The sequence below is a fragment of the Gymnoscopelus braueri genome, assembly GCF_963280865.1.
Source record: "Gymnoscopelus braueri genome assembly, chromosome: 21".
Taxonomy (NCBI): Eukaryota; Metazoa; Chordata; class Actinopteri; order Myctophiformes; family Myctophidae; genus Gymnoscopelus; species Gymnoscopelus braueri.
In genome coordinates this window covers 9,781,108-9,803,231 of record NC_137623.1, presented here as the reverse complement: position 1 = coordinate 9,803,231, position 22,124 = coordinate 9,781,108, and the positions used below count along the sequence as shown (strand labels likewise).

Below are 22,124 nucleotides of genomic sequence, written 5' to 3'. Positions count from 1 at the left end.
ATTTGACATGATTTTGATGGTACTTTTCATATGGTCAATTGTAGTATTGAAATGTTTTATCTATCAGAAAGTTTTTGTGATTATTTGTATTTATTTAATTGCTTATAAGTTAAATGTTCTCAGCCAGTAACTTTAATAAAATCTAAGTTTTTCAAATTGATATTGCAATTGTCATTATAGTTTTTTTTCAAGACACCCTTCAAAAATCGGTCTGGCCGCAAGAATCTGTCATCGGTCGGGCTGTAGCTACAACAGCGCAGACCAAACGGAGGACTGCCGTTCCAAAGTGAGCACACCGCTTACTGCAGTGCAATGATGTATCCCCTGAGTTAATGCTTATGGGAGGGGAATATAAAAATTCTTCTGTACGTCAGCCCTGACTTGGCTGTGTGTGCTGTGAGTGCCCTGCTTGCCCTGTCCAGCATTACTGCACTCTTTTTAAAAACGTTTTGCTGACAGCAGCAAAATCCGGTGTTCTTTTAATGAAAACGAATGTACTGTTCCTGAACCAAGTCGGCCGTGACTGTCCCTGATGATAATGGCAGCAGTGCAGTGGGGCAGGCCACTCTACAGAGTGAGCGCCCATCGGGAGGGGACACGTTTTATCTCGGCACTCTGCGGGGTAATGGCCACATTATTACAGCTCTGATGTGGGCCTGTAAGGTCAAGACATACATTCTGTAGATGTATTCTGTGTTGGTTTCTCCAGTCCCTCCCTCCCTAGCAGCGATGTACTGTGGATTTTTTAGCTAGTGGAGTGCTGCGGTCACGCACACGTGCATACACGCGCAAGTGAGCGATCACCGATTGAAATAACCTGTTTAACCCTTTAAGACCTGAGGCGATTCTTTAAAAAAAATCTAAATCCTAACAGTTTTTGGAAAAAAATCAAAAAAAAAAATTTTTCACGATTTTTCAAAAATAGCAGATCTACAAGCTCATAGCGCGGCACTCGGTGCCGCGCTATGAGCTTGTATATCTGCTATTTTTGAATAGCCAAAGACATCTAAAGTGACACAGATGCGTTCCAGGTATTAATGGGTTAATATGTAGGCCTGTTTATTAACCCACAGTATACTGTATATCACATTTTATTTGTTGATCCTTTAGCGTTGTCATATGCATTTACCTTGCAGACGTCACCTCTGTACTTGAATTCGTTCATGATTTCCATCAGCCACTGTGATCCAACTCTTTTGACTGCTTCAGACAGAACATCTGACACCTACAGTACTTAGCAGGTCACACAAAGGACCAATGATATGCATCCAGCCATGTTGGTCATTTGTGTTAATTCACGCTGTTGACACTCAGCGCCGGCAGCTTTTATAAGCGAGGTACGAAAACTTCCAACGGTTGTTTTTGATCAATACGCGACACACGCGGGTACATCGGCTACCAGTGGTGGAAAGTAACTAAGTACATTTACTTAAGTACTGTACTTAAGTATAATTTTGAGGTATTTGTACTTTACTTGAGTATTTCCAATTTCCAATACTTTTACTTCTACTCCACTACATCTCAGAGGCAAATATTGTACTTTTACTCCACTACAATTATTTGAAAACTTTAGTTACTAGTTACTTTTCAGATATAAACTATGATATAATGAAACATACATTAACCACTTTAGCCCTATTTTATACATAGGCTATTTGAAAATAGCAGATCTACAAGCTCACAACGCGTCGCAGCGCGACGCGTTGTGAGCTTGTAGATCGGCTATTTTCAAATATTTAGTACTTTTACTTTTGGTACTTTAAGTACTAAATATTTGAAAATAGCAGATCTACAAGATCGGCTATTTTCAAATATTTAGTACTTTTACTTTTGGTACTTTAAGTAAATTTTGATGCCAATACTTTTGTACTTTTACTCAAGTTAATTTTTAATTTTGGATTTTTACTTGTAACAGAGTATTTTTATATTGCAGTATTGGTACTTTTACTTAAGTAAAGAATTTGAGTACTTTTTCCACCACTGTCGGCTACTAAATAGCCGATGTAAATACTAGGGCTAAAGTGTTTAAACCAATTTGATGCTACGTATATTAACTCATTTAGCTGGGCACCTCCCTAGGTCCCCGGACAGACCCCACTTTGAGAAGCACTGCCTTAGATAAAAATTCAGTCCTACCAGTTGTGGCACTGTCCAGGGATTGGTAGGCTGGTGCGTAGGTGGGCGCGGTGTCTCCGTTGACGACGGGGCCAGGGGCGGGGCTAGAGGAGTCCGAAGGCGCCTGGCTGTCCACGCCATTGGAGGGCGAACAGGAGTCGGACACCGGGCCGTGATCAGACGCCAAGTCTGTACCGTTAACTGTGCTGCAGGGAGGACACACACACATGTTTGTATTACTTTACTTGGGAGGACATCAACATTTTAGGACATATTATTAATGACATAACCCTATTTTTACACATTTCTGCCAAACCCTAACGCCGGACATTGCCGATCTACAAGCTCACAATACATGTTGTGAGATTGTAGTACATGCAGAACTCTAACCCCTCAAATTTAACTGTAAATGCCTAATCTTAAAATCTTATCCCCAACCAGAATATTTTCCATAAAACCATAAAACAAACATTTCTCTTGGAAAATTGTCTTCACAGAGTCTTTCTCAAATGTTCTCAGACTTCTCACACACAAACCACTAATGTCCAAAAGTAATAGAAAACAGAGCTTTTGATAAATTACCTTTTAATTATTCTCTGCTAGCCTCTAAATTTAATATCTTCAAAACTACGTATTGTCAACAATGGCACAATAATGTTTTTTTATTAGGACCAAAAATTTCATTTTTTTAACCCCCTGACAAAACGCAACAACCAGCCTGAAACCCCAAATTCTACACCTCAGACTTTTTAACCTCTAATGACCCAGAGTGCTGCCAAAGATCAACTAGCATTGCCCTTCACCCATGACTGCGTGGCCACGCACAGTTCCAACATGGTGATTAACCCATTAAAACCGGGAATGCATCTGTGTAACCACTTAAGCCATTATTTTATACTTATGCTATTCAAAAATAGCAGATATACAAGCTCATAGCGCAGCAAGATCGTGAACATTTTTGCAAATCTTTGAATATATATATGTTTAAAGTCCCTGGCACAAAATATTTTGAGATGTTGGTCCACGGCCAAATACATATAATTTTGGGTGGTCCGTGACATGAAAAAAGTTTGAGAACCACTGATATTATAGAAACATAAGTAAAAAAAAAAAAAAAAACTGTTAGGATTTAGAAGACATTTGTAGAATCCCCAGAAGCAAAGATCTGAGTTAAAACATTTCGCTTTAAACATGTATATTGAAAGATTTGCAAACATTTTCACAATTAAAAAAAGAAAAAAGCAGATCTATAAGCTCGTGCCGCGCTTGTATAGCTGCAATTGTTTTTACAGAGCCAAAGTATAAAATAAGGGTTATAGCTAAAAATCGAAAATGACACAGTATGCAGACGGACCTTCTACAGAGGTTGTTATAACATTGTGTACATACTACTATAGACCGCCGAAGTCTGACGTCATTTACACATCCTTTGTTTGTCTACCTGGTTCGCAGTTTTCCACCCCCGTTCTGAATCCCATAGACGTATTTAATATCGCGTCAAATAAGAACTGTGTTCCAAAAATAAACAAATGACCACGGCGGGTTGACTCTTATGGATATGAAGCATCAACTGACGGTGAGAAAACGCTAATGTTACTTCCGCCAAATTAGTTACATTTTCGCCAGAAACAGACTGTATCAAATATAAGTGACTGACTATCATAAACTATACAGAACCTCCTCCCTGACAATAACGCCGACACGCGGTGTTTATTTTTGGACCACAATTCTTATACGAGACGATTCTAAGATGACCCAATGTTATTCTCCATAGAGAAATTACTTCCGCAAACCTGGGGATGAACGAGTGACGTCAGGACTTCGGTGCTCTATAGCCTATGTAACATCGTTGTTATACATAGGCTTATTACATCTGTATGTAAATCTTCTTTTGATTATTTAACCCGTTTCTTTTTTTTTTCTAATTTTTTATCCCACGATTTTGTAACCCTATTTTTTACACCCAGTGCCAATTGTCTATGTAATCCTGGGCACTACCTTCCCTCTGCCAACCTAGGGAGGCCAGGGCCGAGCTCATGCCTCCTTCAATGCATGAGAGCCAACTGACCTTCTTGTCACCTGACAGGGGAGAGTTTCCCTGGTTGGACGTAGCGCGTGGAAGGAACACGTTATTCCAACCAGTTCCCTTCCCCTCCATCAGGCGCCCCGGCTGGCCAGGGGGAGGCAGTATAGTGACCAGGATTACTGCATGTTTTTGTGAGGGTACCTACCCTAGGAGACACGGGGAGAACATGCAAACTCCACACAGAAAGGCCCTTTCGCCAACCCCACCTAGGGTATGGGCACTGATGACGCGGAGGAGAGAACACACCTCCAGCGCCCACAGCGTCCCCTGCGGGAATCGAACCCAGGACCTTCTAGCTGTGAGGCGACAGCACTACCGACTGTGCCACCGTGCCCCCGATTTAACCCGTTTCTATCCTGCGTTTCCCTCCGCACCCCCTAATCTCTCCAGCTCTCTCTACCTCTATCCTCTCTCTTCTCACGGAAACAACAAAATGATGAAGCGCACGCAATTATTTTTTGTTTACGCACCACCTTTACACCTGTAAACCTGTGAACAATAAAGCTGATTCTAATTCTGTTTCACATCGACATGCACTATTGCAGCGTAAAGCTGTGTCAGCTGTTCCCTCTTTAGATTTGGCAAATGTAATGAGCGTTGCATGCATTCAACTCATTTTTGTATTAGTTTATTTATCAGGGACACTGCTAAAACTAAACATTTTAACAGGTTAAAATAAAATGAAACAGATGTAGTGCATATGGGGTTTCTAGCCAAGGATAATTTACTCTGTTAAAATTACTCTAGTTATAATAAGCGCAAAAAAGTAATAACATTCTTTATATGATCATACAACGATCACATCAGATTTACATACGTTGTGCATGCGTGTAGAACCCATACGCCGGAGGTGCAAGTTGTGCCCGACTGGCTAGCTCCGCTCCCATAGCCTTGCCTATCCCATAGCCCGGAGGTACTATTCACAAAAATTACGTAGTTGTCGTTGACCGATTTAAAAAAATATTCATAAAGTGAGGTCATTGGACTGCTGTCAGCGTGCTCAATAAATATGACACCGATCCGTTTAGTTTGCAAGATTAGATGCAAGAGAGAGATGCAAGCCGCAGACAGACACACACAGGAGCGATCGCAATATCTCTGGCTGCCATAATCATAACAATTGCGTTATTTTGCTGCACAACAAAGCAGGCCAAAAAGCCCACAAATACTGGAAATATATTGGATTGTGTAACTTCACATGCAATAAAATAACAAAGAAGTCTGCTTCAGAGTCTAGACACATTCTGCAGTCTACTGCCACCAAACAATGTGTGAATGGCAAGGAACTTCCTATTGCAGAAATCACAAACATAGCTTGTGCATAAAACCTTGTGTGACACGCTGACAGCTGGGGTAATAGAGAGAGCAAAGTGCAAACAAGACCACCCCGCCCTCCTCCACCACACACCCACTTACCCCAATGCAGAGTACTTAGCCAAACCCCCCCCCTCTCCCCTGAGAGGCCTTCCCAGACCGCGTCTCCTCCATTACAAAAGAGCCCAGTGACAAATTAGCGTCTGAGGGCTCGGCTAAAAGGGCCCGCTGTCATGTCTAATGCTGTGACAACAGGGTCTGACTGGTTGGAGGCTGGGGCTGTATGTCTGCTCGCCCACAGGCGGAGAGAGAGAGAGCGCTAGAAACGCAGATGGACAAACACAGAGACAAGAGGATGTTTTGTGGGTGCGGGCTAGTAATCGTATATCTGCATAGAGTGGATCACTACTCCATAATTATAACCGTTTTACAGCCCAGATGTCCAAACAAACACAGAACAGATTTCACAAAATGTTCATTGTGGCAATCCTCAGGTTACCTACGGTAGAATGCCTAATCCAGCGGGACCTGTGCAGCGCCATGTTGCGTCGCTTCCCGTTTTATTACCTAGAAAACCTCTAAACCTCTTCCTGTTTACGCGTGCAGACCGCAAGCTGCTTTGCAGGAGTGCAGTGGTAGCACCTAATTCCAAGTAGCTGAGCAAAATATGTGCAACTTATTTGCCACTGTGTGTGTGTGTGTGTGTGTGTGTGTGTGTGTGTGTGTGTGTGTGTGTGTGTGTGTGTGTGTGTGTGTGTGTGTGTGTGTGTGCGTGCGCACGCACGCAGCCTGTTGCATGACAAGATAAAAGTCATTGTGTTGTGGTGGAGACTATTATGTCGATGGACAGGGAATGCGCTGTGTGTGTGTGTTAGTGTGTCTGTCTCTGTATGTTTATGTGCATGCATGCATTTGCAGTGAGGGTAGAATTGGGTTGGCATGATGACGTCAAGGGTCCCACTGAAGGAGATCCATTGTTTCCCAGCCAGCAGTGTTCAGTCACTGCTACTGTCCAAGGCACAACCCAAGGCCCCTGCTAGCTCCAGGGACAAAACTCTGCCATGTGACTCAAGTCTGGGCCCCGTCTGAGCAAGACGGGACAGTAGGGCTTCCCCTAAAAGTCCACAATTCAGTCGGAGAAAGCTCAGTCGACTGACATTCTCTCAGTCGAAATGTCAAACGTGGGTAATGTTAGCCTAAGATTTTAAAATATAACGTCATACTGTGTGACAATCATTTTAATAGTCTTTTTTTGTGACTTGAAGCATTCATTTCAGTAGTCTTTTTTGCATCTTGTAGCTCCGTTGCCAGTACAGCGTTTGTCTATACGGAAGAACAGGCCAAAAAAATTATCCTGCTAGGTTCTAGCACCCGTGTATATCTTGAACACAATGCAAAGTTGTCAGAAACTGTATTTTTCTTATCATTAAAGGGATAGTTCACTTTCAAAATGGATTCTAAACACCTTCTAAATCCTAACTGTTTTCTGAAAAAAATCTTATAAATAGCTAAATCTAAAATGACACAGATGATTTACCGAATTGAATGGGTTAACCCATTAATACCTGGAACGCATCTGTGTCACTTTAGATTTCTTTGGCTATTCAAAAATAGCAGATATACAAGCTCATAGCGCGGCACCGAGTGCCGCGCTATGAGCTTGTAGATCTGCTATTTTAGAAAAATCTAGAAAACATTTTTTTTAAATATTTTTTTAACTGTTTTAAGAATCGCCTCAGGTCTTAATGGGTTAAGGCATTCCCCCTTGGAGGCATCCAACATTGATCTCGGACTTCACTGGCTAGCGTGTGACATCTGTCATCTATGAAGTCAGTCGTCCATGACATATCTATGGCGTATGATTCCAAATTCGGGCAAGGTTTCAGTCCAATCAGAGCCCCATGGAGTTCAATTATAAAAATCAAAGTGAACTGGTAAACAGCCAAAGAAGCACACTGTGTGCGCAGCGGAAGGCACGAACGCATACAGACACAGTCAGACACACAGAGTGCAGTGGCTTCCAGTGGGTGACCGTTCAGAGTGTTTTAACAGGCTGTGCGACCCAGGGCAACTGGCTCAACAGGAAAGGGTCTCCCTCAGTTAGTGTTTGAGGGATAAGCAGTTGGGAGGGAGGGAGGGAGGGAGGGAGGGAGGGAGAGAGGACGAAGTGACGGAGAGAATCATGGAGGAGGGGGAACACTCAGAGACGACACAGTGAGACAGAGGAGAGAGGGAAAGCAAGAAATGTAGAAAGAAAGAGAAGGCGAGGACAGCGGAGGGGGCACGAGAGAGAAAAGCAGGGACATCGAAAGAACGAAAGTCGGGGGAGAGAGAGCAATAGTGATTTGATTTGAGAAATTGAGCTCGTGGAAGAGTGGAAGGCAAAGCGAACAATGGTGCAGAGAGAGAGAGGAATAAAACTACACACGGATCAAAGATTGCAATGAGCTAGTGGGAAAAAACACCAGAGCATAACAGTGAGATAAGGCAATGACTGTGTGTGTGTGTGTGTGTGTGTGTGTGTGTGTGTGTGTGTGTGTGTGTGTGTGTGTGTGTGTGTGTGTGTGTGTGTGTGTGTGTGTGTGTGTGTGTGTGTGTGTGTGTGTGTGAGAGAGAGGGGGATATGAGAAGGGCATACAACAAAGTCTAAAGTTGCCCTTGTGTGTCGTTTTGCAGTCCTCCTAAAAGGCAGCAGCAAGCAACTGCAATGCAGATGGCGGTGAGCCACTACCCCTCTTAAACCCCCCCCGCCCCCCCCCCCCCCCCCAACCCAAACACACACAAACACTCCCCTCTCTCCCAACCCCCTCCCGTCTGGTTGTGATCTACAGACTGCTACTGTCCATGATTTCCCCTATAAAAAGTGATGTTGGCCCCGTGGAAGGGGGCACCTTTTACACAATGTGACAGATAGGATTGGCACCAGTGTGGCAACCACTGGAATTGAGAACGGGGCAGACAGCTGAGAGAGACAGACAGACAGACAGACAGACAGACAGACAGACAGACAGACAGACAGACAGACAGACAGACAGACAGACAGACAGACAGACAGACAGACAGACAGACAGACAGACAGACAGACAACGGAGATGGAAAACAAAGGCAACAATGGAAAGAGTGAGAAAATGCTGTAAACCAAGAATGAGAGAAAGAGATGGAGAGAGAGAGAGAGAGAGAGAGAGAGGAATGAGAATGATTTTCAAGGTAAAAACCATGACAAGGACAGAGAGCCAGACGAGAAAGATAGAAAAAGATGAATGGAGACTCAGGCAGCGACAAGGTAAGAAAATGCTGTAAACTGAGAACTAGAGAGAGGGGGGCATACAGAGAAAAAGGTCTCAACAGACAAATATAGTTTGGGGCAGGATACAGGATGCTGCAAGGGCACCAATCTGTGTGTGTGTGTGTGTGTGTGTGTGTGTGTGTGTGTGTGTGTGTGTGTGTGTGTGTGTGTGTGTGTGTGTGTGTGTGTGTGTGTGCGCTGAGAGAGTAGAGAGAGCACTTTCAGTCAGAACCCCCCCAGCCATCCTCCTTCGATGTAACTCGGCGGGATCAATTGAGGTTTGTGATCGCATCTCGGCCAACTATCCATTAGCATGGGGTTTCTTCCGTCTATCGGTCAGCCCACTAAAGGGCACCATGAAAAAAAAAACTTGACAGGCTACCAGACCTTTTCTGGCATAAAGGTTGATTGGTTTCCAATAACTTTCTATTTGCTCACAAAGATTCTTGTGAGTGTTGACATTAATGAAGACGGGTGATGAAGCTGGTGGCCAAGTGCCAAATGTGTTTGTGCAAGAATAGGCCTCGCTCTGTTTGTGGTTCAAAAAGTCAAGTTAAGATGTAGTTAGTCGCCTAAAGGGAGGCCACTCGTATTATTATTATTATCTGTAATCAAGATTTATCTCGTCTTGGGTTGACAGAGACATTTAAGTGCTGTAAAAGAATGAAACTGCAACTCATCACCGTTTCACCCACTTTTTATGTGATGAAATGGCACCGTTTAAATCAACAAGTCATTTTGAAACACAATGATGTCATACCGGAAACAATTTGTATAATATGGTGAATTAATAAAAACATATATTTTTAAGATTAAATCCTGGCATGAATACTAAAATAGCTAAAGATATAAATAATATAAATGACATTATATAAATTAGAGGCTGAGAGGAGTAAATGTACACTTTAGATATTTCTCCATCCTTCAGTTGTCTCTAAATAGTAACAGTCTCATTCATACTCATGCAAAAAACAGGGCACAGGAAGCCAAAGGCCCCTTCAAAAGGAATGCTAATAATATCAAATCATGTAAAAAATGTCACCTTGTTCCATTTAAGTACGTTCTCCCAGCCAGGGAATAATCCTGGTTAACCTCTTTCAACCTGGCTATTGTTGAAATTTGTGGAATTTGGGCTTTAGGTGGTTAACTGTCTCACCTGTTGGCAGCCCTCGAGGAAGAGGAGGATGAGCCTTCTCCATCTTCATGCATGGCATCGCCATTTTGCTGGACTTCTGTGGAGGAAAGAGATCCTGTAAGATCCCCACACACATCCTGAAATACAGGGAGCACTTCATAACATTTCATACGTTTTCAAAATATACCAGTGACTAAAGAATGTATATAATCAAGACGGGGTTTAATAGCATGGCTCCTTTTGCGGGTTAAGGTTAGCATTGGTGGATCTATGATCTTCTCCAATTGTTTTGCTCCCTATGCAGCCTCATGTGTTTGTTGCGCCCTCTACGCTCTGCCCATCACGGTGAAATAACACGGATTACAAGTCCGTAAATACACAACATAACAATTTAAAAAAGACACAAAAAGAAAAAGCGTTCGCTTCCCGCGTTCGCGCGTCGTACTTGTGTAAAAATGCACACTTTTTATCATTTATTCTGGCATATCAATTATGTCATTTTGATGCCGTCAGTCATCTTAATTTTCATCATCCCACATATATTTATTTTAAAATGTGTGTGTTTAGATCGAAGTACTAGTCTGTATCATCACGAACCATGTAACCACCAACATGTTCATACTTCCAGTTTCCCGCATGTGCTTGAGTGTGTCTGAGTGCGAGTGTCTCCTTGTGCACAGTATGCGTTTGTATGACCGTGTCAATGCATTGAGCTCACTGGTGGCACTGCCGTTGTTGCCGTTGGTGAGCATTGCCAGTGGCTCCTGCTCAGCGACCGTCAGTCCATCCAGGTAGACGGTGAGTTCGCCCGTTGCCACGGCGGAACCTTTCTGCTCCACGCTCAGCTTCAACACCTCCTTCACATTCTCCACTGGGAAGACAGAGGACGGACACACACACACACACAAGACATTGATTTGAAGAGGAAAAGGTCAAGCCAAGTCGTTTCGGAGGAAAGGTTAATTGATGGCCGCACGCTCTCTACTCACCTTCACTAAATACCAATGTACACACACACACACACACACACACCTATTTACATACAGATACACGCACATCCTCGGAAAGCTAGACACTAGGGGTGTGCCGATATATCGTCCCGCGATATATCGCGATACGTTTTCGTGACGATATGTATCGTTTTGAAAAAAAAGAATATCGTTTTCAATTTCTTTTTTTTTTTTACAATAATAATAATCAGGCATGCAAACAGCCCCGAGGTGAAAAGGGTGACAACATGTTGTTGTTTTTTTCGGGTCAGGTGTCACACTATTGCTCTATTTGGATTCAAAACGGCTATTGTAGCTGAAAAGCTACAAGTTCGCATATCTGAATAATGCAAAAACAGAATTATTTGTTTGCATTTGATTTTTTTCTCCCCCATATATTTTTCATAATAAAAAAAGTGCGTATCGTATCGAAATCGTATCGAAGTTGTGAGCCAAATATCGTATCGTATCGTTTGGTGAAATTAGTGTATCGGCACACCCCTACTAGACACACATAATTACAACCAGAGATGATGCATGTAGAGGTCATAACTATAATAGATGTAATAGAGGAGGGGTAAGGGAGAGGGCTGTGTGTGTGTGTGTGTGTGTGTGTGTGTGTGTGTGTGTGTGTGTGTGTGTGTGTGTGTGTGAGTGAGCGAGATACAGTATATTCATACATTTTCTGTCGTGCTGCTCCAAGGCTTGCAGAAGGTCCAGTGTGGCTTTGCCAAGCAGAGCATCTGCCTTTAAGGTGTGATGGCTCCATACCTTGAAGTCCACCTGTGTGTGTGGCGTTACATTCCTGGAAAAACACAACACACAAAATATAAACTCCAGGGAGCAGCAGACACATCGTAAATGAACATATAAATAACGATAATCAAATAATAAAATCACTTGTGGTGTGTGACCTCAACAAAGTTGTGTATCCCCAAGAAATACCAGAATCACAAGCACACAAACGCTTAGCAGTCAAGTTTAAAAGGCTTTCGATAAACCTCTGAGGTTTGCACTTTCATACAACTGTAACAAACTTACATTTACCCATTTAAAACTGAAATGACCTGGCCTACGTTCATAGAGCTATGCTTACATTACAAAAAACAAATATGCCACCAAGTGTTATCCAGAGATTTAACCCATTATGACCTGAGGCCGCTTCTAAAAAGTTTCTAAAATCCTAACAGTTTTTCAGAAAAAAATATTTAAAAAATATTTTCACGATTTTTCAAAAATAGCAGATCTACAAGCTCATAGCGCGGCACTCGGTGCCGCGCTATGAGCTTGTATATCTGCTATTTTTGAATAGCCAAAGAAATTTGAAGTGACACAGATGCGTTCCAGGTCTTAATAGGTTAATAAACAACTTGAACCCCTATTGTGGGGGGAACATTAGCCAGAAATAGCCGATCTACAAGCTCACAATGTGGCGCTTTGCAACACATTGTGAGCTTGTAGATCAGCTATTTCTGGCAAAGAGATTTGGTACATAAGGAAACAAGAGCAGATCAAGTACAGAGCCAACTCGGGTGCGTTTCAAGAAGTAATCAGTAACTAAATAAAGACGGCGCGTCCCCTCTTTCCCCCAGTATTCATTCAATGTGAAAACAAAGCATGGGGACTCATCGATCTCACTTGACTTCTCCTTTCCCTTCCTGTCCGGTGAGACAGGGAGTGACCCCAGCGTCAGTCCTACACCCTGCAGGGAGGTTTTCATGGGAAAAGAAACCGCAGAGGGAGCAGTTCTTGGCACCGGGAACACAAATGTTAGTGTTTGGAATGCTCAGGAGGATTAAACGGCTACCTATCCATTACAGTGGCTTTAATGAAACATGTCTCCTTCTCCTCACTCTGTGCCCTTTACCTTGCATCTCTTATAGCTGGTCTGATCTGTACGGGCATGCGTTATTTATTTTTTAAAGGCGGAGCCATCTGTCTAGCCGATCTACAAGCTCACAAAGCGTTGTGATGTGACTTTTATCATTTTCTTTTACTTTTTTCCCAATAGAGAGATGCCCATTGGGAACGCATGCACCTCAGATGAATGAGCAGATACCGTTTGCTTAATTTATAGAGATAATAATGACATGCCAAATTATGGACGCCAGGGTTAAAATTGTTAATATACCTAAAAACCAGGGTGGGGAGGAGAAAGTTGAGATACTGCCATAGTACTGGAAGTGTGTACTTTGGCACAATACAACCCATTCTCTCTGTATTAGCTTCCTCATCAGAGAACAAATACAGTTCCTGGGGCAGACAACTGCGTACAATCTTGCCAAAACAAGTTCTATAGGGACAGAAAAAGATTCCATACGGAAACATTTGGTTCTATTAACTACTTAACCCCTATATACTTTGTTGTTCGGGGTCCCCCAAGGGTCCAACCATGTTCCACACCTTTTTCACCCTCTACTCCAAATCTCTTTGCGAAACATTATGAGCTTGTGGATCGGATATTTTCGCAATGTTCACCGAATATAACATGCCCAGAATAGGAACGCTCGGGTTCGAGAGTCTAAAAATAATAACCTGGATTCTGAATGAAGACCCATTTGAAATGACTCCAGATTGAAGGTCAGGGGTTATCATTTTGTTTCTTTTCTTAAATCTGGACCAGTGAGGCCCTTTGAGACCGCGACTGTGATTAAGGACGGTACAAATAAGGTCGACTACAAGAGAGAACCTTCCTCAGGGCCACAAGATAAGCTAAAACTGCATTCATCGATTGTTGACTGAGTAGTAGCCCAAAGTAGGTACCGCTGAAAAGTACCAGAGCTACAGTGCATTCTTCGGTTTCATATAAAGAATCGTTTTGGCTTAAGAGTGTATGAGAACATTTTAACATTGCCATAGATTAGGCATAGGCATTGTACTAACAGACAACACATGCTCTCTTGTCTCAAAAAGCACAAAAACAGTAAAGTAGCACAGTACTGTCTTTATATTTAAAGGATATACAAGCAATACAGGATTACAGCCTAAAGGCGTATTGTTAAAGAGACCTGACCAGCTACAATACTTCCGCAACAGAAAAAAACATGACCACCGACACAGCAGCACACCGTTTTGTCTTGATTATCCAATCAAGCCAATTAGTTTCCATGATGACATGTCTGGCATTCGGCCATGTGCCATTCAGACGCCAAAGAGCTGCAAAGTTCTGCCCACTTACAAGCCGTTGTTGACTCCACAGGTCTTCTCTGACTTAACCACTGAAGCCCTATATACTTTGTCATACATCGGGTAGCGAAAATAGCCGATCTACAAGCCCACAACACGTTGCATCATGATGCGTTACATTTTTTACGGCATGGTTTCTACAAGAGGGTCTGCTTATCTGCCTGTCCGTCTGTGTGTCCGGAGCTAATTTCATAAACCGCTGGACCGATCAGCGGCACATTTCCAGTGCACACTTCCAGTAGGCCACAGAAGTAATGGGCTAATCCATTTTCAGATATTTCTTCTACTTTTTAAAGTATATAACTTTAATCTTATGATGGAAGTCAATGGGGCTCTGAATGGGCTGAAAATATTGCCCACATTTGGAGTCATGTCATAGATACGTCATAGACGACCGTAAAATTATAAGTGACTGGTACATACACAGGGATGTGCGCGCCCGAACTATATGCAGACTTCGGGACAACAACCGCAATTACAACTTTGAACCAGCTCTCTCTTCTCTCTACTGGCATTCTCTCTGCTGCTGTGTGTGATGACTGTAGCCTTGAAGCCAGGGCAACCAACCATCCATCCAGGCGACGGGACTGCGACGACTTCTGCGCTTTATTTCATTTAAAACAAAGTCATTCATAACTTTGTAGTGCTGAGCAAGCTCTCTCTGCTGCCGTTCTCTCTCTCTCTAGCCCCGAAGCCAGTTACATCCGACGCCCGGCTAGGTTATGGGACCACAACCATGGCTACAGATCCTATAGCCTGCGGGGACGGCAACCGTGACAAAAGAGCCCATGGCAAAATGCTAATAAACAGCTTAAATTTGATCAAAGTGAAAAATTGGCTTCGTCACTCTCTTCATATGCCAGCGGTCAATGCCTGTGTTCAAGTTCAGATCGATTGGTCAACCCACTAGAGGAGAAAAATGGACGAGGACAGAATGACTGACAGAGGTTTTCTCATTTTATAGTAGGATAGTAGGATGTATGAGTTGGACCCTTGCACATCCAGAGTAGCTTCACATCTTTATAAAGAAAAAACTTGAACACATGGTTGTGTTATGCAAGGAGTCCATGCACAAGTTCCACTGACCAGTGTTGTCTTCAATTAATGAGCGCTGTCGTCAGCATGTTAACTTAAACAGTTCTCGTGCTATTGACAAGCTTTATTATATTAATATTTCGTGTCCATATTGGGTAATGATGTTTCATTATAATGGGATATACAAAATGGTCATACATAAAAGGGCTAGTAGAACTGGAGACAGGCCCTGTATAATTTTCTTGTGGGTTGTTTCAGGTACATAGATCTATTGCAGACATGCAGTAATATATATCATGAGAAGAGATGGTCGGCACTCATAACTCAAGATAAAAAATCTTCAAGTTTATTCAACATGTTTGGTCCATGAGGGTTTCTTCAGTGTCAATGTTCAGTAGTAAAATGCAACAAGTCACTCATTTAATTAAGCTCTGGTGGGCAGTACCGTGATTGGAAGAAAAAAAAGAAAAAATAACATCTCAAATTGTGAGAGCAGACGTTCCCTTCCTATAAAAGAGAATAAACAGAAGAACTTACAGCACATAGGGCTACATACAGTATGTGACGTGAGTAAGCAAGTGGAAAGAAAGAGGGAGATTCATGGTTATTTCAACAGAGAGAGGTTTGCCCCCATCTGTATTCCTCATGTTCTCTAGATACCATGGGGATTCATTCAGGCTAGTCTCCCTTATTCCTGGAACGCACCGGGGCTGCATGTACAGTATGCCTTATAGAGCAAATACACGTAGCAAGTTCATGTGCTACAGATGAATGAGGGAAGAGAGAGGTAGCGGAATAGACACAGACGTATAGAGAGGTAAAAGCCAGCAGAGAGACAGAATTGAGGCGTTGTTTACCAAAAATAACAGATTTTCAAGCTAGCGATGTGACACACATACAGTAGCTTGAAAATCTGTTGTTTATGACAGGCAGTGGTGGAAAAAGTACTAATTTTTTTTACTTAAGTAAAAGTACCAATACTGCAATATAAAAATACTCTGTTACAAGTAAAAGTCCATAATTAAAAAAATACTTGAGTAAAAGTACAAAAGTATTGGCATAAAAATGTACTTAAAGTACCAAAAGTAAAAGTACTAAATATTTGAAAATAGCCGATCTACAAGCTCTCAACGCGTCGCGATGCGACGCGTTGAGAGCTTGTAGATCTGCTATTTTCAAATAGCCTATGTATAAAATAGGGCTAAAGTGGTTAATGTATGTTTCATTATATCATAATTTATATCTGAAAAGTAACTAGTAACTAAAGTTTTCAAATAATTGTAGTGGAGTAAAAGTACAATATTTGCCTCTGAGATGTAGTGGAGTAGAAGTAAAAGTATTGGAAATTGGAAATACTCAAGTAAAGTACAAATATCTCAAAATTGTACTTAAGTACAGTACTTAAGTAAATGTACTTAGTTACTTTCCACCACTGATGACAGGCTTAAGATGATCAATATTTGTTGCTTACAGAGTGAGTCTCTCATCCCACTTGGGGTTGGAGGAGCTGTGTGATTTTGCCGTTCGACATGACTCCCCCTCGGCGGTCACCTCCACATAGATGGCCGTTCCGAAGAGGCTCTTCTTCCTCTTGAGTTTGGCACAGGAAACTGGCCACAGCAGGACGAGGGAAGGAATGATAAATCGGCCAAACAGCAATGACATTCACAAATATTATCATTTACATCACTACATGGTCATCTGTCCGTCTTACTCTGATGTCAGACGAACTATAATACAACTCATCAACATAATGGAGTTCATGGAGGTCTACAGAGAACCTGAGGAAACACCCAGCTTTGCAACCAATTTGTCTGTACATGAAAATGTGACTGCAAATAAAATGTTATTCACATTTTAAACTACATGAAATAAGGTGTCTTATTCACCAGTTCAAATAAGCTATTCACTCCTATTACATTACACGTATAACGGTGCAATGTCACTGTAGGGAATTAACAGAAAACAAATCTGTTTGTTTGGTCATTAGCTGTGCATGTGCACCCCAATTAACTTTTGGTTCAATGTAGGTCAAGCTCAAAATGACATAATCACATTAGTCAAATCTCAGGTAGAAATGGCATGCACTCTACTGAGTGCAATCTTTCTAGTTAGGAAAGATTACACTTAGTAGTTAGTTAGTCACACATACACACACACACACACACACACAGTGTGGTCCGGGGACCCCCAGGGGGCCTTGAGAGGGTTCCAGGGGGTCCCCAGCTAAATGATTGATAGTTAGAAACCAAATGGACCCTTACAGATCTAGAACTCCTATAATGTACCCATTATAAGGATATAATGACCCATTAAGAGTCCAATTGGCTTCATTTGCACACTTTCAGAGTTACAATTACAGTGTAGATTAGGGTCCCAGAGTTAAAAATCGTATCAAATGAGAGTCCATGGCCTAATGGCTATCAAACCGTGGGTCCTTGAAATCAAAAAGGGTTGAGAATCAGTGCTGTTGCTGATGTAGCTGATGAGGTACTTGATAAGTAAATATTTGAACTCACCAATGGCATGGAGCTGTTTTGTTCCTCCGTGGTTATTGCTAGACTCTGTTCTAGACGAGGCCGTGGCCATGTCATACACCACAGTGGAAGCCTAGAAGCATGCACACACACATACAAAAATCAAATGCCAATACAAAAGCAATATAAACACACAAAGGTCAATGTATGGCAGTATATTAAAATAAATTACTCACTGCCAAGTCAGACTCTGGAATATGGACCTTCATTAAGACTATACTAAAATGTAACGCGTTTGCGCTTTGCACTCTTCAAGGTGAGAACAGGTTTCTCCCTCACCTGTGATAATGTCTTGAAATTGATCAAATTAATTAAATACTGAGCTAACAAGTTTGCCACTTGGGCTAGTCACTGGAAGTGAACTCAGGACACACTTCCAAAAATAAATTAGTTTTGGCCCAAGTACAGGATCTTACAAGATCGGTGACATGCGTCACCAAGCTTGACTTGCTCAGCAAGGCTTTGCATTATTTAAAGAAACCAGCTACTGTAGATAGATAGACTTCACTTTTGTTTGTTATGGCTTATCTTAAAAATAAATAAGTTTTTGCTCTCAAACCGTAGCTGGTAAATAGACAACTAGGAACACAAAAGTTATTCCATTTCTCCTCCGCTCCATTCAGTACCGGGGACTGCGCCGTGCTTTTCAAGTTGTTTAAATGTAGAAGATCTGTCACTCATAACTATGGTGTTAAATTGCCAGGGTGCAATGCACATCTGCATGTACAGTTGTCATCTAGCTCTCAAATATGATTTATGAATCATTGCTTTAAATAGATTGGACAGCAACCACTAGAAGACGGCTTAATTGTAATTTAGGTTATTGCAGTCAGTCACCCCTGATTTGTTCTGTCTCTTTGGAAATCAATGCAACAAGAATGTGCACTGCATAATATGGCCCAAATTGATTTGCATTTCACGCACGCTTTGTATTGGGCTTTAGGCAATTTTTGCTGAGTTTAATTGTCATTACACTAGCAAAATAAAATGACACAAACCGTCCCTAAACATCGCCCAATAAAAACAACCATTGATTGGACTCATCCAATCGCCAATCGGACACAGCCAATCACCCAAGCCTAGTTTATATTAGGCGCCCTCATTTTTTCCCTCTGCACCAAATCTGTTTGCCGAAAATAGACGATCTACAAGTTCACAATGTGTCGCAACACGTGTTGTGAGCTTGTAGATCTGCTATTTCCGTCGAATTTTGGCCCATCATTTTATTTGTTTCGAACATCATACAAAGTCACAATAAAACAATAAAAGTACAAATACTAAATATATTAAAAACAAATCCAACTATCTCAATGAACAATAAATCATAGATGTGTTCGAAAAAAAAGCAGGAAGAAGCTAATGCTCATAATGTCCTACCCCTTCAGAACAGTTTTATATTAACACAAAATCTTAAGAGAAAAAATATATTAAAAAGAAAGAAGAATAGAAGAACCAAATTTACACTTCAAATTCAGGGTTCATGTGGTTAACCCATTGAGACCTGAAGCCGATTCTACATGTCTCCTAAATCCCAACAGTATTCTGAAAAACGTATGTTTCTATATCAGTGGTGCTCAATATTTTTCATGTCAAGGACCCCCAGAATTATATGTATTTGACCGCGGACCCCCATCAAAATATGTTGTTCCAGGGACCCCCAGAAGCAAAGATTTGAGTTAAACATGTTCGCTTTAAAAATATATATATTCAAAGATTTGCACAAATTTTCACGATTTTTCAAAAATAGCAGATCTACAAGCTCATAGCGCGGCACTCGGTGCCGCGCTATGAGCTTGTAGATCTGCTATTTTTGAATAGCCCAAAGTGTAAAATAATGCTTTTTAGCTCAAATCTAAAAATGACACAGTTCCAGGTCTTAATGGGTTAAGAATAGAAGAACCAAATTTACACTTCAAATTCAGGGTTCATGTGGTTAAGAAAGATCACATCGTATACTCACGATTGGTGTGTGTTGCTAGGCCCTCCCTGTCAGCCTACTCCGTGTCCCATGGTTCCCCTGTGAGAGGAAATAGGAAGGTGTCACGGCATTGGTTTGATTCAGCTTGTAACCACTACAATGGTTCAATGACCGTGATCGTGGCTGAAGTCTCTTCTCCATTATTTAGGATATAGTCTGTTCCCATACAATTCTATGGTCTGGGATTCAACATGCATATGCACACACATGCACACAGGGCAAGTGAAGTAATCTGTTTCAAACAAGTCATACGGTACTTTCAAGTCTCACTAGTACCATGATGTGTCATTTTGAATTCCGATCTTAAAAAAGGCAAACCTTACATTTGAAATCTGGGTATAAAATGGAATGTAAAATGAATTATTCAGTAGTAGCCTTTTTAACACCCATCTCCTTTCAAACAGTGTAAATATGGCACTGGTCACATCAAAGCAGCCCCCACCCTGTCTTCTTTTTAAACCAGCCTCAAAACCCACATCTGCATTCTTGCCTTCCGTGCCTATTCCCGTTTCTGCTATTTCTATCATTCTATTTTTAACTGTTGACTTTTAGTCATAATTTGTAGCATAATTTGATGTTCTTTTATTTATTTTTGCCTTAATAAATTATTTTGTTTCGTAAAGTATCTTAGTAACCACAGACTAGGAGCACAGGTCTCCGCCAGGTCAGGTAGGTTATTGTGGGCCAGCAATGTTCGGAATTCGCCAATCAGGATGGAATATGAAAAATTGGATAGATCTGTCTTGATCACATGACTGTAGAGATACTGTGTACCGATTTGCGTGATGTATGGATAGAATCTGTAGGAGTAATATAAAGAATCGGCCTCCTGGTGGGTGGTGGCGCTTTAACAGGACCGATCTGAAAAATGTGGGAGATTAGCTGCTCGCAGACAGACCGACGGACAAACGGACGGACGGACAGGGTGCAAAACATAGTCTCTGACACACCTTCGGGGCCTGGTGGAGACAATAAGCGCTATTATAAGTCTGAAGTATTATTATAATTACTGTGACACCCAAAGTAATTGTACTGCTCCCAGGGTTTCGGTTCAGCAGTTAGATACAGAAGCAAGCTGAGTTAACAGATCATCATGGAAGGCTGTATACAAATTCCAGGCAAAATACCCATTCATTGACAGACTTTCTGCTTCAGATACCAAAACTCCCACTCTTTTCAGATCCTGTACAGAGGTTCCAATTACGTAGTGTCAACCTTTGTATATGACTTTGAGCATCACACACACACACACACACACACACACACACACACACACACACACACACACACACACACACACACACACACACACACACACACACACACACACACACACACACACACACACACACACACACACACACACACACACACACACACACACACACACACACACACACACACACACACAGTTTGAGCAGGCTGCGTTTAAGCTAGGCTAATTAAGAAGATAACGGTCATAATATAAGCGTTCAGTGGGCGGACTGTGGGGGAGAGAGAGAGCTAGAGAGTAAGAGTTTACATGCCAACTAATGACGATCTTACTTCGGTTAAGGCATTTCTGTTCATTGATATGGTTGTGCAATTAGGGCTGTGAAACTTCTGCTATCTCACGATTCGATTAAATTTTTTTTCAAAACAAACGATTCTCGATTCAAAAACGTTTTTTTTTCCGATTCAAACGATTCTCCATTCAAAATGATTCTTGATTCAAAACATAGGATTTCAGTATCTACTCCAGTCTGTGGCATGAGAGTAGAGTACATTTATGTAGCTTTTATAATTGTAAAGGTTTTATCAACTGATAATAATGTAAACACACAAAGGTAAATCCAAGATCCCCCCCCCCCCCCAAAAAAAAAAAGAGAATCGATTCTGAATCGTCCAACAGTAGAATCGCGATTCGTATTCGAATCGTTTTTTTCTGACACCCCTATGTGCAATCACCATTCATCCAAGCTCCAAAACTAGGGTAACCCACCTCTTCAGGAAACACTACCCTTCCTCTTTGCCGTGCCTACTTGTTGTCAATTAGTTGTACGAGCTATTGTCTTATTGGTTCTTGTTTATTCAATACTTATTTGTTTTAGCTCTTGCTCATTTGATTCTCCTACTTGTCTCATCTGTTTAAGAAAGTAGGTAGCTGATATATTGCACTTTTACCTTAGCGCTAGGTATACTCTTAGTTGCTTGTTTTAGAGGAGAATGCACTTAAGACTTCTGGTGATTAGTAGTTTCCTTGCCTACCTATGTTGAATGCACTTATTGTAAGTCGCTTTGGATAAAAGCGTCTGCTAAATGACTGTAATGTAATGTAATATAATGTAGGGTAAGGGTAATCGTGGGAAAGGAAAACCTGATTAAGATGGCAGACGTTTCATGTTGTCTTTGTTTCTTCAAACCAAACAGTTTTGTCTCTCTATTTATTTATATATAAACTTGCCAAATGCTTGAATGAAATTA

The 22,124-nt window shown here is 41.6% G+C and overlaps 1 protein-coding gene across 4 annotated transcripts in view; it reads right to left on the bottom strand.

Annotated features, from left to right (window-relative positions):
- The window catches only part of wwp1 (WW domain containing E3 ubiquitin protein ligase 1), a 58,050-nt gene that overhangs the window by 23,006 nt on the left and 12,920 nt on the right, over positions 1-22,124 (bottom strand). For all 4 annotated transcript variants that reach the window (XM_080417799.1, XM_080417800.1, XM_080417801.1 and 1 more), the window contains exons 2-8: positions 19,644-19,700; positions 17,666-17,756; positions 16,618-16,756; positions 11,606-11,730; positions 10,655-10,807; positions 9,958-10,033; positions 2,137-2,321 (exon numbers count right to left, since the gene is read on the bottom strand). In XM_080417799.1, coding sequence (XP_080273925.1) covers positions 2,137-2,321; positions 9,958-10,033; positions 10,655-10,807; positions 11,606-11,730; positions 16,618-16,756; positions 17,666-17,735 — 748 coding nt within the window. In that variant the 5' untranslated portion in view covers positions 17,736-17,756; positions 19,644-19,700. The remainder of the gene's footprint in view (positions 1-2,136; positions 2,322-9,957; positions 10,034-10,654; positions 10,808-11,605; positions 11,731-16,617; positions 16,757-17,665; positions 17,757-19,643; positions 19,701-22,124) is intronic.